Below are 16455 nucleotides of genomic sequence, written 5' to 3'. Positions count from 1 at the left end.
CAAGTTGTTGTTATGAAGTGTAGTCACTGTTGTAATGTGGGAAACGCGGCAGCCAGTTTACGCACAGCAAGCTCCCACAACCAGCAATGAGATAAATAACCAGATGATTTTAGTGATGTTGACTGCGGGATAAATGTAGGGCAGCCATGTTCGTGGAACGTAACAAGAGTTAGCCCCTTCAGGAGCGGAGCGGGGGGACAGGGGGGTGGGGAGAGACGTGGTGAATGTACCACGCTGGTACTGTGGGGTGGGACCTGTCATGTGTAATGTATTTGCTTCATGGGTTCTTGGCTTAAGAATTGATAGCAACACATTGCTATTAAGAACTAGTTGGTTTATTAACAAAGGTTTAACAATCACACGACACAGTACCAGTTCATCCACCAGGCTCACAACCACCTGCCCCATCGTGGATCCCCCAAACCCAACTGGCTGGGGTTTTATTGAGTCTTGTGAACATCACGTGACTGGCTAAGCCCCTCCCAACTCAACAGCTCCACAACTATTTTGGTAGAAACTTTAAATCAAGTACCCCTGATTAAAGGGGCACTTAAATCGACAAATTAACAAATAAAACTTTTTAAACAATAAATGGTCAAATTAAAATTCTGTTCCCGGGGGTGATGATGCACTCCAGTCCCTCCGGCGCCCACCTCTCGCGGAAGGCCGCGAGCGTACCGGTGGACGCCGCGTGCCCCATCTCCAGGGACACCCTGGCTCAGGATGTAACCGCGGAAGAGAGGCAGGCAGTCGGGCTGAACGGCCCCCTCGCCCGCCCGCTGTCTGGTCCGGCTGATGGCCCCCTTGGCCGTGCCCAGGAGCAGTCCCACGAGGAGGCCCTCGGACCTACCCGCTCCCCTCCGCACAGGGGGCCCAAAGATCAGGAGCGTGGGACTGAAGTGCAGCCAGAATTTGAGGAGTGGCCCCTTCAAATATTGGAAGAGGGGGCTGCAACCTCACACACGGAACATACACGTGGAACACGGGACTCCTCCAGACCGCAGAAATTGCAGGCGGCCCGGGTAGTCCGTGAACCGACTTAAAAACCCATTGCACGGGACTGCCCCGTGCACCACCCTCCAGGCCAAGATCCCAATAAATCGAGGGAGGACTCCTGCGTAGAGAGCACTCCATCGGGGACCCCCGCCTCCTCCGGACGGCTAGATGGTGCGCCATGGCGTGTCCGGACGGAAGACGAGGATGGCAAGGTGGAGAGTGTGCAGGAGCAGCCCGTACAGGAATCCCCTCCCTCCGCCCAGCAACAGCTCTACCAGCCTGTGAGCATAATGATGGCTGCGTACGTTACATCGTGCAAAGTTCACCGGCAAGATTCTGAGTGAGGCTGAAGCAGTAACGATTTGCGATGTGTCGTTGCCTCTGGCCAGCACAGGGTTACAGAGCTTGTGTGGAGACTTACTCCCTGAAGCTCGAAGCCTCCATTCAAAGCAGGGATCGGCCGCGACACCCTCCTCTCCTCCTCCACCCTTCCACCGCGTCAGTGATGTATGCTCTTATCAGATTCTGCCCCGCTGCCAATTCCACACAGCCCTGCTTACCAATGACGGGAATTACAGGAATGCAATTTTTTTTAACTGTTCAGGAGGAGTTGGAGCAGAGTTTTTTTTTGCTCTCTAACAATGTTTTTATATTAAATCAGCCAAGCCCCAGTGGGTCACACGCTTGTCTCTGAGTCAGAAAATCCACCCCAGGGACCTGAGCCCGTAATACTGAGGCTACATGGCCTCCTCCTGTTCCTAAACTTTCTGCAGACACCAGAATGCAATTGGTATCTTTTGTTTGGGATCATTTTCAGGCGGATTATTTTCGCACCTCCATTAATTTAAAGATGGGTCTATTGGCATCGTTGCAGCAGGAGAGCAGCCCAGGATCAGGGACGAACTGCCAACGCTTCGAGTGCAGGATGTGGGGCCCGCGTGTCTGGCTATCCTGTGTGTGCAATCAATGTACTCGCTTTATGACGTGTTTTGTTTCTGAGAAAGAATGTCAGTTTATCTGGAATCACTGAGCAAAGCTTCATCCTTTGCCAGAGGCTGAGTCACAGACTGAGACAAGGGAGGTGCTGAGATTCGATGTCTGCCCCGTGCTCAGATAGCCCAGCCAGCAGGTTGGAGGCTTCATAACTGGTCTTGGCAGCCCTTGGATTAGGAAGAGTGTCAGCTGTGCATCACTGGGCATCTCGCTCGCCGCTGAGTCAGAAGGTCGTGTGTTCGAGCCTGTCTCCAGAAACTGAAATCCCATAAATCCAGTCAGACACTCCCAGTGCCAGTACTGAGGGAACGCCGTACTGCGCTGTCAGAGGGACAGTACTGAGGGAGTGCCACACTGTCGGAGGGGCAGTACTGAGGGAGGGACACACTGTTGGAGGGACAGTACTGAGGGGGCGCCGCACTGTCGGAGGGGCAGTACTGAGGGAGCGCCGCACTGTCGGAGGGGCAGTACTGAGGGAGTGCCGCACTGTCGGAGGGGCAGTACTGAGGGAGTGCCGCACTGTCGGAGGGGCAGTACTGAGGGAGCGCCGCACTGTCGGAGGGGCAGTACTGAGGGAGTGCCGCACTGTCGGAGGGGCAGTACTGAGGGAGCGCCGCACTGTCGGAGGGGCAGTGTTGAGGGAGCGCCGCACTGTCGGAGGGGCAGTACTGAGGGAGCGCCGCACTGTCGGAGGGGCAGTACTGAGGGAGCGCCGCACTGTCGGAGGGGCAGTACTGAGGGAGCGACGCACTGTCAGAGGGGCAGTACTGAGGGAGCGCCGCACTGTCGGAGGGGCAGTACTGAGGGAGCGCCGCACTGTCGGAGGGGCAGTACTGAGGGAGCGCCGCACTGTCGGAGGGGCAGTACTGAGGGAGCGACGCACTGTCAGAGGTGCCGACTTTCAGATGAGACCTTAAACCGAGGCCCCGTCCGCCCCCTCAGTTGGGTATAAAATATCCCACGGCTACTATTTCTAAGACGAGGGGAGTTCTGACCAATATTTATCTCTCAACCAACATCACACGTTGCTGTTTGTGGGAGCTTGCTGTGCGCAAACTGGGATGTTATGAAAGGAGAAAGGTACAGGCCACAGGGAGGACTGGGATCTGGCTCCGCACGGCTTGTCTACGTCTGGGATCTGTAAAGTACAGGCACCTGAAAAAGGGAATTTCACCTGTGCCTGAGATTCTGTGGCTCCATGACAACACCTAAGATGTAAACTCAATAAAGCTTTGAACATCTCTCTTCGAGGAGTCCACAGGACTGCTGAGCTATAGCAGAGAGGCCAGTGTTAATCTCTCCCTATCCTCTCCTAAAGGCACTGACACCCTGGCGTCCCCGCCCCCTCAATGGCAGCTGTATGCACCCTCACCCGTGTGTCAGCCCAAGATACTGTGTCAGCGGGCACTCGACATCACGGCTGGACCCAACCTGTCCTTGCCCAATGTGCACACTCTCACACTGCGCACCAGAGGGCGCCAGATAGCGATCAGGAGCAGGAACTTTGGCCAGGTACAGGGGGTTAGATCCAGAGTAAAGCTCCCTCTACACTGTCCCATCAAACACTCCCAGGGCAGGTACAGCATGGGGTGAGATACAGAGTAAAGCTCCCTCTACACTGTCCCATTAAACACTCCCAGGGCAGGTACAGGGGGTTAGATACAGAGTAAAGCTCCATCTACACTGTCCCATCAAACACTCCCAGGGCAGGTACAGCACGAGGTTAGATACAGAGTAAAGCTCCCTCTACACTGTCCCATCAAACACTCCCAGGGCAGGTACAGCATGGGGTTAGATACAGAGTAAAGCTCCCTCTACACTGTCCCATCAAACACTCCCAGGGCAGGTACAGCACGGGGTTAGATACAGAGTAAAGCTCCCTCTACACTGTCCCATCAAACACTCCCAGGGCAGGTACAGGGGGTAAGATCCAGAGTAAAGCTCCCTCTACACTGTCCCATCAAACACTCCCAGGGCAGGTACAGGGGGTTAGATACAGAGTAAAGCTCCCTCTACACTGTCCCATCAAACACTCCCAGGGCAGGTACAGCACGGGGTTAGATACAGAGTAAAGCTCCCTCTACACTGTCCCATCACACACTCCCAGGGCAGGTACAGCACGAGTTAAATTTCAAGGATTGATGGTGGTTTTAACTTGCCTTTAACTGGTATCACTAAGGACTGTTGCAGCCAACAGAGAGCTGCTTTTGTTCGCTGGGCCTGGGCTGGATCGGAGCCCAGTTCCCGGAGGTGAGGAGCCAGTGTTCTCCAGAGCAGGAAGCTGAGCTCATCGCCCCTGTCTGCTCTCAGTCTTGGGTCTCGGAGTTGAGCACCACTCCCAGCATCACTCGCTAACTGTGGTGGGAGCTAGTCAGCGCTGGTTCCAGAACTTTGGGAGCTTGTTCGTTGGCAGGCTGCCTGGGTTGAATCATGTGGTGCCTGCCTGGTCTGGCTTATCAATCACAGGCCACTGTGTGTTCCTCTGTGAGCGCTCGGGGCTCAGCGATCTGTCCCAGGAGCCTGGGCTTCGATCCAAGCGGCTATCGGTGGGGAGTCCCAGTCTATCAGTGCGGGTCGCAGATTTAGCTGAGGTTTCAGATCCCAGTGTAAGCGGAGAGAGCGCTGGTACGTACAACTATGTGTGCTGTTGGTGTGAGAGGAACAGACTGAGAGTTGCTGGTCTCGGCTTCAGTGACTCTGGATCAAAAATGTTGGTTATTACTGTGTCACAGGGCGGGGAAAGGGGGTGGTAACTGAGTGTCACAAGGCGGGGAGAGGGGTAACTGGGTGGTCACAGGGCGGGGAGAGGGGTCACTGGGTGTCACGGCGGGGAGAGGGGTCACTGAGTGTCACAGGGCGGGGAGAGGGGTAACTGTCACAGGGCGGGGAGAGGGGTAACTGGGTGTCACAGCGGGGTAGAGGGGTAACTGGGTGTCACAGCGGGGGAGAGGGGTCACTGAGTGTCACGGCGGGGAGAGGGGTAACTGTCACAGGGCGGGGAGAGGGGTCACTGAGTGTCACAGGGCGGGGAGAGGGGTAACTGTCACAGGGTGGGGAGAGGGGTAACTGGGTGTCACAGGGCGGGGAAAGGGGGTGGTAACTGAGTGTCACAAGGCGGGGAGAGGGGTAACTGGGTGGTCACAGGGCGGGGAGAGGGGTCACTGGGTGTCACAGGGCGGAGAGAGGGGAAACTGTCACGGGGGGGGGGAGAGGGGTCACTGAGTGTCACGGGGGGGGAGAGGGGTCACTGAGTGTCACAGGGCGGGGAGAGGGGAAACTGTGTCACGGGGGGGGGGGAGAGGGGTCACTGAGTGTCACAGGGCGGGGAGAGGGGTAACTGTCACAGGGTGGGGAGAGGGGTAACTGGGTGTCACAGCGGGGGAGAGGGGTAACTGGGTGTCACAGGGCGGGGAGAGGGGTAACTGGGTGTCACGGGGCGGGGAGAGGGGTAACTGTCACAGGGCGGGGAGAGGGGTAACTGGGTGTCACGGGGCGGGGAGAGGGGTAACTGTGTCACGGGGCTGGGAGGGGGCTGGGGAAACTGACTCACGGATGACGAGAGGGATGACTCGCTCCCCGATCGCCCCGTGGTGCGTGGTGTTGGGTGTGGGCTGGTACTACACTTCACACCCGAGGCAGTCCCACAGGCCACACCGAGTTAGATGATGGTGGACCAGACAATGGCTGGGATTCAACAACGGTGCTCACTGCTCCTGGGTCGTGGAGGTGGTATTGGAATCAGCCAGAGTTCCTGCTTCAAACTGAAAGTGGTCCCATTGAAATTCACAACCTCAAGGCGTCCCAAATCGCAACATCAGTTCCTACATGTACGCTGACACCAGCCAGATCTACCACTCCACCACTTCCCTCAACCCCTCTGCTGCCTCTCAATTGGCAGACAGAGCTGTGGACGCTGGGTCATTGAATATATGAGCTCCTCCGAAACGCTGCTACCTGTATCCTATCACTCCCCCGTGCTCACTGCCCCGTGTCCAAACTCACACCGAGTCCCACTCACCCATCACCCCCTGTGCTCGCTGACCCCGTGTCCTAACTTGCACCGAGTCTCGTTCACACATCAACCCCGGTGCTCACTGCCCCGTGTCCTAACTCACACCCAGTCCCGCTCACCCATCACCCCCTGTGCTCACTGCCCCGTGTCCTAACTCACACCCAGTCCCGCTCACCCATCACCCCCTGTGCTCACTGCCCCATGTCCTAACTCACACCGAGTCCCACTCACCCATCACCCCCTGTGCTCGCTGTCCCGTGTCCTAACTCGCACCGAGTCCCGCTCACCCATCACCCTCTGTGCTCGCTGCCCCGTGTCCTAACTCGCACCCAGTCCCGCTCACCCATCACCCACTGTGCTCACTGCCCCGTGTCCTAACTCACACCGAGTCCCGCTCACACATCAACCCCGGTGCTCACTGCCCCATGTCCTAACTCGCACCAAGTCTCGTTCACACATCAACCCCGGTGTTCACTGCCCCATGTCCTAACTCGCACTGAGTCCCGCTCACCCATCACACCCTGTGCTCACTGCCCCATGTCCTAACTCGCACCGAGTCCCGCTCACCCATCACCCCCTGTGCTCGCTGCCCCGTGTCCTAACTCGCACCCAGTCCCGCTCACCCATCACCACCTGTGCTCACTGCCCCGTGTCCTAACTCGCACCCAGTCCCGCTCACCCATCACCACCTGTGCTCACTGCCCCGTGTCCTAACTCGCACCGAGTCCCGCTCACCCATCACCCCCTGTGCTCGCTGCCCCGTGTCCTAACTCTCCGAGTCCCGCTCACCCATCACCCCCTGTGCTCGCTGACCCCATGTCCAAACTCACACCGAGTCCCGCTCACCCATCACCCCCTGTGCTCGCTGACCCCATGTCCAAACTCGCACCCAGTCCTGCTCACCCATCACCCCCTGTGCTCGCTGCCCCGTGTCCTAACTCTCCGAGTCCCGTTCACCCATCACCCCCTGTGCTCGCTGACCCCATGTCCAAACTCACACCCAGTCCCACTCACCCATCACCCCCTGTGCTCACTGTACCGTGTCCTAACTCACACGCAGTCCCACTCACCCATCACCCCCTGTGCTCACTGCCCCGTGTCCTAACTCGCACCCAGTCCCACTCACCCATCACCCCCTGTGCTCACTGACCCCGTGTCCTAACTCGCACCCAGTCCCACTCACCCATCACCCCCTGTGCTCACTGACCCGTGTCCTAACTCACACCCAGTCCCACTCACCCATCACCCCCTGTGCTCACTGCCCCGTGTCCTAACTCACACCCAGTCCCACTCACCCATCACCCCCTGTGCTCACTGACCTATATTGGCTCCCGGTCCGGCAACATTTTCAGAACCCTCTATGACCTCCTTGCCCTTCTCTATCTCTGTAACCCACTGAAGTCTGACAACCCTCTGAGATCTCTGCACTCCTCCAATTCTGCCCTCTTGCCCATCCCCCGATTCCCATCGCTCCACCATCGGTGGCCGTGCCTTCAGCTGCCTGGGCCCCAAGCTCTGGAACTCCCTCCCTAAACCTCTCCGCCTCTCTCTCCTCCTTTAAGACGCTCCTTAAAACCGACCTCTGACCCAGCTTTTGGTCGCCTGTCCCAATATCTCCGTATGTGGCTCGGTGCCAAATGATGTGAAGCACCTTGGGACGTTTTACTATGTTACAGGCGCTGTATAAATACAAGGTGTTGTTGTTTGCAGCCAATGAAGTACTTTTGGAGTGCGCTCACTGTTGTAATGTAGGAAATGCAACCAATCTGCGCACAGCAAGCTCCCACAGATAGCAATGTGATAATGACCCAGATCATCTGTTTTAGTGATGTTGGTCGAGGGATAAATATTGGCCCCAAGACACCGGGGCGAACTCCCCTGCTCTTCTTCCAATAGTGGCCCCGGGATCTTTTACATCCACCCGAGAGGGCAGACGGGGCCTCGGTTTAACGTCTCGTCCGAAAGTCGGACCCTCCGACAGTGCGGTGCTCCCTCAGTACTGCCCCTCCGACAGTGCGGCGCTCCCTCAGTACTGCCCCTCCGACAGTGTGGCACTCCCTCAGTACTGCCCCTCCGACAGTGCAGTGCTCCCTCAGTACTGCCCCTCCGACAGTACAGTGCTCCCTCAGTACTGCCCCTCCGACAGTACAGTGCTCCCTCAGTACTGCCCCTCCGACAGTGCGGCGCTCCCTCAGTACTGCCCCTCCGACAGTGCGGTGCTCCCTCAGTACTGCCCCTCCGACAGTGCGGCACTCCCTCAGTACTGCCCCTCCGACAGCGCAGTGCGGCACTCCCTCAGTACTGCCCCTCCGACAGTGCGGCACTCCCTCAGTACCGCCCCTCCGACAGTGCGGCACTCCCTCAGTACTGCCCCTCCAACAGTGCGGCACTCCCTCAGTACTGCCCCTCTGACAGTGCGGCGCTCCCTCAGTACTGCCCCTCCGACAGCGCAGTGCGGCACTCCCTCAGTACTGCCCCTCCGACAGTGCGGTGCTCCCTCAGTACTGCCCTTCCGACAGTGCGGCGCTCCCTCAGTACTGCCCCTCCGACAGCGCAGTGCGGCACTCCCTCAGTACTGCCCCTCCGACAGTGCGGCGCTCCCTCAGTACTGCCCCTCCGACAGCGCGGCACTCCCTCAGTACTGCCCCTCTGACAGTGCGGCGCTCCCTCAGTACTGCCCCTCCGACAGCGCAGTGCGGCACTCCCTCAGTACTGCCCCTCCGACAGTGCGGTGCTCCCTCAGTACTGTCCCTCCGACAGTGCGGCGCTCCCTCAGTACTGCCCCTCCGACAGTGTGGCACTCCCTCAGTACTGCCCCTCCGACAGTGCAGTGCTCCCTCAGTACTGCCCCTCCGACAGTACAGTGCTCCCTCAGTACTGCCCCTCCGACAGTGCGGCGCTCCCTCAGTACTGCCCCTCCGACAGTGCGGTGCTCCCTCAGTACTGCCCCTCCGACAGTGCGGCACTCCCTCAGTACTGCCCCTCCGACAGCGCAGTGCGGCACTCCCTCAGTACTGCCCCTCCGACAGTGCGGCACTCCCTCAGTACTGCCCCTCCAACAGTGCGGCACTCCCTCAGTACTGCCCCTCTGACAGTGCGGCGCTCCCTCAGTACTGCCCCTCCGACAGCGCAGTGCGGCACTCCCTCAGTACTGCCCCTCCGACAGTGCGGTGCTCCCTCAGTACTGCCCTTTCGACAGTGCGGCGCTCCCTCAGTACTGCCCCTCCGACAGCGCAGTGCGGCACTCCCTCAGTACTGCCCCTCCGACAGTGCGGCGCTCCCTCAGTACTGCCCCTCCGACAGCGCGGCACTCCCTCAGTACTGCCCCTCTGACAGTGCGGCGCTCCCTCAGTACTGCCCCTCCGACAGCGCAGTGCGGCACTCCCTCAGTACTGCCCCTCCGACAGTGCGGTGCTCCCTCAGTACTGCCCCTCCGACAGTGCGGCGCTCCCTCAGTACTGCCCCTCCGACAGCGCAGTGCGGCACTCCCTCAGTACTGCCCCTCCGACAGTGCGGCGCTCCCTCAGTACTGCCCCTCCGACAGCGCGGCACTCCCTCAGTACTGCCCCTCCGACAGCGCGGCGCTCCCTCAGTACTGCCCCTCTGACAGTACGGCGCTCCCTCAGTACTGCCCCTCCGACAGTACGGCGCTCCCTCAGTACTGCCCCTCCGACAGTGCGGCACTCCCTCAGTACTGCCCCTCCGACAGTGCGGCACTCCCTCAGTACTGCCCCTCCGACAGTGTGGCGCTCCCTCAGTACCGCCCCTCCGACAGTGCGGCGCTCCCTCAGTACTGCCCCTCCGACAGTGCAGCACTCCCTCAGTACTGCCCCTCCGACAGCGCAGTACGGCACTCCCTCAGTACTGCCCCTCCGACAGCGCAGTACGGCGCTCCCTCAGTACTGCCCCTCCGACAGTGCGGCGCTCCCTCACTATTGGCACTGGGGAGTGTCAGCCTGGATTGTTGGGGCTCAAGTCTGTGGAGCGGGGCCTCGAACCCACGACCTTCTGAACCGGGCGCGAAAGAGAGCGCTAACACTGAGCCACATTCCCCTTTGCCTCCCAGACACCTGCCTCTGGCTGTAACACCGCCAGCCATTAATTCTCTTGTCTGTTTTGACCGCAGATTGCGTGTGAGGAGAAGGGGCCTGGTGGAGATCGGGAGGGCCCCGTCCCGTTGCCACAAGGAAAGGAGAGAAGCATTTAAAAAAAAGCCTACGGAAGCCGAGGAGGCGGGCGAGAATTGGCGGTCAGACTCGCCGCACCCCTGGGCAATCTCTCGCTCGCGCCGCCCTCCTGCTGTGGAATATCAGAGGAACGTCGCTGTTGTTTAAGCCCGCCCGCCCGTCGGTCCCGCAAGGAGATTGCCGTTGAGCACCTGCAGGGAGAGGGGAGGGGAAGACCACCATGTCGGCCAAGGCCCCCATCTACCTGAAGCGAGCCAGCCGGAAGGGGAAGAAGGAGAAGCTGAGGGACATCTTGTCCTCGGACATGATCAGCTCGCCCCTCGGGGATTTCCGGCACACCATCCACATCGGCAGCGGCGGGGAGGGCGACGTCTTCGGCGACATCTCCTTCCTCAAGGGCCAGTTCCACCTGCTGCCGGGGGTGCAGGGCGGCACGCTGAGCCAGCGGGCGGGGCGCTACCTGTCCTACCAGTTCACCCGCACCGGCAGCCTGCACAGCGAGCAGCCCCCTCCGCCCCCGCCGCCAGACAGCCCCTCGCCCCTGCTGAAGAACGCCATCTCCCTGCCCGTGATCGGGGGGCCCCGGACCCCCGCCCTGCCCGCCGAGGCCCCCCCCAAACCCCCCCGGCTGCACCTGGGCGAGGCCCCCGCCCGGGAGCCCGTGTCGGTGAGAGGCCAGGAACCGGAGCCTCCAGACCTGGCCGCCCCCCCCGACCAAGGCAGCAACCACCTGGTCCGCCCCAAGCTGACCTTGGTCCGCCCCGAGAAGCACCTCCTCTCGCACGCTGTCTCCCTCCTCTCCCTGCACCTGGACCTCGGCCCCTCCATCTTGGACGACGTCCTTCAGATCATGGACAAGGAGCAGGACGTTCCTGTCCCTCCCGGAGTGGGGGCTCTGGTCCACGAGTCCAGCCCCCGGTGCGAGATCCTGTCCTTACAGTAGGAGACCGCCCCCGAGCTTTCACCCAGACCAGTGGCTGCTCTTCAGGGTTTGCTGAGCGGTGTGAGATGGACAGAGAGTGGGGGTGGGGCCGGCGACTGAGACACAATCTAACAGCATTGAACTTTTATAGCAATAAACACTCGCCTGCATTTACGGAGAGGGCTGACCTCGAGTGGAGCTGGGGAGGTTGAGCACCCGTGGCTCACCAATATCTGAGGGAAGGCAGCCAGGAGCCAGCCTCAAACGCAGGAGCCGACGCCTGTGACTATTCGCCCAGGAGAACCTCACCCACAGCTGACCCCAGCCCTTCATCCGCTTCCTCCTCGGGTCAGGGGGGCACGGTGTGTGGAGCTCTGACCCCTGCCGCTTTTAAAACACACACAATTTGGACGGCAAAATGTATTTGCTTCACGGGTTCTTTTGCTTAAGACACATCGCTATTGGTTTATTTGCAAAGGTTTAACAATCACACCACACATTACCGGTTCATCCACTAGGCTCACCACCACCTGCCCCATCGTGGATCCCCCCGAACTCAACTGGCCGGGGTTTTATTGAGTCTTGTGAACATCACGTGACTGGCTAAGACACTCACAATGCAACAGCTCTACAAACCCTGAAGCATTACTCACAGGGGCGTACATTACAGATGGTTCATACTCAATCAACCTTGTTTGTGGGGAGGGGGGTGGGGTTATTATTCTCTCGGGGAAGGGGGGGGAGAGAAAAGAAATGTCAGTTGTCACTTGGCTGTTTGAAGACTCACCCGGTTTGTCACAGTCAGATTCTCACGCGCCGCGAGCACTCGTAGAGAGTCGGACGCTGGCTGCAGTACACAGGGGCCCGGTCAAAAGGCCTTAGCCTCCGATGAGCAGCGGTGTGACATTTATGTTTGTCCATCTCTCACACTAGCCATCCTTTGTCCAATTAGTGCCAAATTAAGGCCAATTGAGTGCTGTGGGGCTCATTACCCCCACCCCGGCCCTCATCCCCCAGGCACCTGGCTGAGACTTTCAAACTCATTTCACACACGAACCTTGCACCGCCAGACCGACGAGACTTTGACCCTGTCAGTCCGAGCGACCTCGACCTGGGAAAGGGCCAGTGTCTAACCTAACAAAGTGCCCGCACTATATGGGCACTGTGTGTCTGTAAAAGATCCCACGGCCGCTATTGGAAGAAGGGGCGGGGGAGTTATCCCCGGTGTCCTGGGGCCAATATTTATCCTTTGCTGTTTGTGGGAGCTTGTGGTGCGCAAATTGGCTGCCGCGTTTACAACAGCGACTACACATCGAAAGTACTTCATTGGCTGCGAAGCGCTTTGGGGCATCCGGTGCTGGTGACGGGCGCTATGGAAATGCAAGACTTTTCTGCCTTCTTCAGGATCAGCTGTGCATTGAAATGGGAATATTTCTCAAAGCCAGATGGGCGTGGGTTTACACCGAGATATTCTCCTCCAGCCCAGCGGGATGCCGATTGGTTTATACCATATTACCAAATACAGTTGACTTCTGACCGCGGTTGGTCTGTGGCGTGTTTTCTGCCGGTGAACAGTGTGGTGTTACACCTGGACTTGTGCTGTATTATCAATGTAATCCTGTAAATCCCTTCATCGGTGAGTTCCACCTCACTGACAAATAGATTGATTGCGGAGAACTGACTCCCGGGGCTGTTGCTTTGTCACGGACGCAGCGTGCTGTAAACCCCGCCTCGGGAAATGCAGGCCTTTTACTCTCCCCGCGGCATCACCGCTCGAGTGTCAGCTTGGCTCAGTTTGGTGTCACTCTCGCCTCAAAACACTCCGGTGGCCTGGATTCTCCCTTGTCTGACGCCTCAGTTCGCGGCCAGAGGGGGCATTAATGGGAGGGTTAGAGGTTACCAACCGGGGGCGCAAACCAGTAGCAGCTGGGTGCTGACGATCGCTCCGATCCTGACGTATTGCTGGTGCAACGCCCACACTTAACCCCGGTCGGTAAATTCGCTGCAGTCGCCTCATTGAGCGCCCGCCAACAACACTGTCTGGAGAAACAGTCGGTCCAGGCTCAGAGTCGTTAACTGGTGGCTGCTTAAATGGATGAGGGAGTGCTTCCCTCGGAGGTCACAGTCAGTGCAAGGTTTACACACAGCACGGTGTGAGTCTCAGTCACAGTCAGTGCAAGGTTTACACACAGCACGGTGTGAGTCTCAGTCACAGTCAGTGCAAGGTTTACACACAGCACGGTGTGAGTCTCAGTCACAGTCAGTGCAAGGTTTACACACAGCACGGTGTGAGTCTCAGTCACAGTCAGTGCAAGGTTTACACACAGCACGGTGTGAGTCTCAGTCACAGTCAGTGCAAGGTTTACACACAGCACGGTGTGAGTCTCAGTCAGTCAGTGCAAGGTTTACACACAGCACGGTGTGAGTCTCAGTCACAGTCAGTGCAAGGTTTACACACAGCACGGTGTAAGTCTCAGTCACAGTCAGTGCAAGGTTTACACACAGCATGGTGTGAGTCTCAGTCACAGTCAGTGCAAGGTTTACACACAGCACGGTGTGTGTCTCAGTCACAGTCAGTGCAAGGTTTACACACAGCATGGTGTGAGTCTCAGTCACAGTCAGTGCAAGGTTTACACACAGCACGGTGTGAGTCTCAGTCACAGTCAGTGCAAGGTTTACACACAGCACGGTGTGAGTCTCAGTCACAGTCAGTGCAAGGTTTACACACAGCACGGTGTGTGTCTCAGTCACAGTCAGTGCAAGGTTTACACACAGCACGGTGTGAGTCTCAGTCACAGTCAGTGCAAGGTTTACACAGCACGGTGTGAGTCTCAGTCACAGTCAGTGCAAGGTTTACACACAGCACGGTGTGAGTCTCAGTCACAGTCAGTGCAAGGTTTACACACAGCACGGTGTGAGTCTCAGTCACAGTCAGTGCAAGGATTACACACAGCACGGTGTGAGTCTCAGTCACAGTCAGTGCAAGGTTTACACAGCACGGTGTGAGTCTCAGTCACAGTCAGTGCAAGGTTTACACACAGCACGGTGTGAGTCTCAGTCACAGTCAGTGCAAGGTTTACACACAGCACGGTGTGAGTCTCAGTCACAGTCAGTGCAAGGTTTACACACAGCACGGTGTGAGTCTCAGTCACAGTCAGTGCAAGGTTTACACACAGCACGGTGCGTGAGTCTCCCAGTTTGCAGCGGCAGACAGACACAATAGTGCGTGGGGTAAACAAGTGGAAACGTTAATGGGTGCGTTACTGTGCCACGGCTTTAAGACTCAGCTTTTCCCGGGGTCTGATTCAGAGTTCCACGCATGCGCAATGGGCCCGCACAATGTACCGAGCAAACTTTCATTATCACCCCCCCCCCCCCCCCCAGCTCTGGTGTGCAACGGCTGATTTATCGGCCCTGTCAACTGCTCGCACGATTCTGACCAGTTTCAAGGCGCTAAAGTTACCGCCCCGAATGAGGCGCGGCCCAATTTCTCCTCCGGTGGCTTGGAGCTCTGCCCTGGGAGCTGGTAACCCAGGCCAACACGCCCAGAGGGAGTGCCGCAGTGCCGAGGGAGTGTCGCTACCGCAGTGCCGAGGGAGTGTCGCGGTGCTGAGGGGGTACCGCAGTGCCGAGGGAGTGTCGCGGTGTTGGGAGGTGCGATGTAACAGGGCCCTGCCTGCCTGATAAAGTATCCCGCAGCACTGTTCGTAGAGGAGCAGGAAAGGTATCCTGGCCAATATTTCCTCCCTCAACCATAAACAGATTAACCAGCTTGTTTGGATCATTGCTGGGATCCTCCTGTGCAGAGACTGGTGGCCCTGATTGCCCACATGATGGTGATTTTGTTCAACAGTAATCAAGCATCTGTGTAGCACTGCGAGATATTTTGAGACTGTGAAAGGCCGTCTACAAATACCAGCAACTCATCGCTGGGGAGCAGAATCCAGGGCTTGCTGATTTCTCATGCTTTAATCTGGTTTCGATTTACTAATTTGTTTGTGTCTATTTGAATTACTTTAACATCTCTATCGGTCAGTGCTCCCCTGAAATGTCCCCGCTCATTCCCCCTCCCTGTTAAAGTCAGGACCCATCGCACCGTCCTGACTCAAACTCATTCATTCCCAGGAATGTATCTTACCTCACCGCCTCGATCTCCCCTTTCCCCTACAGTCTGTAGCCTTCGAAACCAAAGTATCTCCGAACCTGGTCTTTTCAACATGCCCATCGAAGCCCATCCCTCCAGTCCCCTATCTCTCCCATTGAAGCCCGCCCCTCCCGTCCTCTAACTCCCCCATCGAAGCCCATCCCTCTGGTACCCTAACTCCCCCATTGAAGCCCATCTCTCCAGTCCCCTAACTCTCCCATCGAAGCCCATCCCTCTGGTCTCCTAACTCCCCCATCGAAGCCCATCCCTCTGGTACCCTAACCCTCCCATCAAACCCATCCCTCCAGTCCCCTAACCCTCCCATCAAAGCCCATCCCTCTGGTACTCTAACTCCCCCATTGAAGCCCATCCCTCTGGTACTCTAACTCCCCCATTGAAGCCCATCCCTCTGGTACCCTAACCCTCCCATCAAACCCATCCCACTGGTACCCTAACACTCCCATCAAAGCCCATCCCTCTGGTACCCTAACTCCCCCATTGAAGCCCGACCCTCTGGTACCCTAACCCTCCCATCAAAGCCCATCCCTCTGGTACCCTAACTCCCCCATCGAAGCCCATCCCTCTGGTACCCTAACTCCCCCATCGAAGCCCATCCCTCTGGTACCCTAACTCCCCCATCGAAGCCCATCCCTCTGGTACCCTAACCCCCCCATCGAAGCCCATCCCTCTGGTACCCTAACTCCCCCATCGAAGCCCATCCCTCTGGTACCCTAACTCCCCCATCGAAGCCCATCCCTCTGGTACCCTAACTCCCCCATCAAAGCCCATCCCTCTGGTACCCTAACTCCCCCATCAAAGCCCATCCCTCTGGTACCCTAACTCCCCCATCGAAGCCCATCCCTCTGGTACCCTAACTCCCCCATCGAAGCCCATCCCTCTGGTAGCCTAACTCCCCCATCGAAGCCCATCCCTCTGGTACCCTAACACTCCCATCGAAGCCCATCCCTCTGGTCTCCTAACGCTCCGATCAAAGCCCATCCCTCTGGTCTCCTAACGCTCCGATCAAAGCCCATCCCTCTGGTCTCCTAACGCTCCCATATCCTTCTGGGAGAGGAGCAGGGTGGAAATGACGATGGTGGGGGGGGGGGGCGGCGGAGTGGTCTGTAGTTCAAGAAAGAAAACTGAAGGTGAATGGAATTGAAAGCAGGGCCAGAAAGAATGGACTTGCATTTATATAGCG

General features: G+C 58.0%; 1 protein-coding gene across 4 annotated transcripts in view; it reads left to right on the top strand.

Annotated features, from left to right (window-relative positions):
- Positions 1-11819, top strand: part of LOC139239403 (cdc42 effector protein 2-like) — a 51110-nt gene extending 39291 nt beyond the window's left edge. For 3 of the 4 annotated variants that reach the window (XM_070868100.1, XM_070868098.1, XM_070868101.1), the window contains exon 2: positions 10128-11819. In XM_070868100.1, coding sequence (XP_070724201.1) covers positions 10409-11131 — 723 coding nt within the window. In that variant the 5' untranslated portion in view covers positions 10128-10408 and the 3' untranslated portion in view covers positions 11132-11819. Of the gene's footprint in view, positions 1-4285; positions 4615-10127 lie in introns of those variants that run through there. The other variant, XM_070868099.1, reaches the window with a different exon arrangement.
- Positions 11820-16455: the final 4636 nt, after the last annotated feature.

This window comes from Pristiophorus japonicus, chromosome 27 (assembly GCF_044704955.1).
Source record: "Pristiophorus japonicus isolate sPriJap1 chromosome 27, sPriJap1.hap1, whole genome shotgun sequence".
NCBI classification, from domain to species: Eukaryota; Metazoa; Chordata; class Chondrichthyes; family Pristiophoridae; genus Pristiophorus; species Pristiophorus japonicus.
The sequence above is the reverse complement of the archived record's forward strand: the minus strand, read 5'-3'. Positions and strand labels throughout refer to the sequence as shown.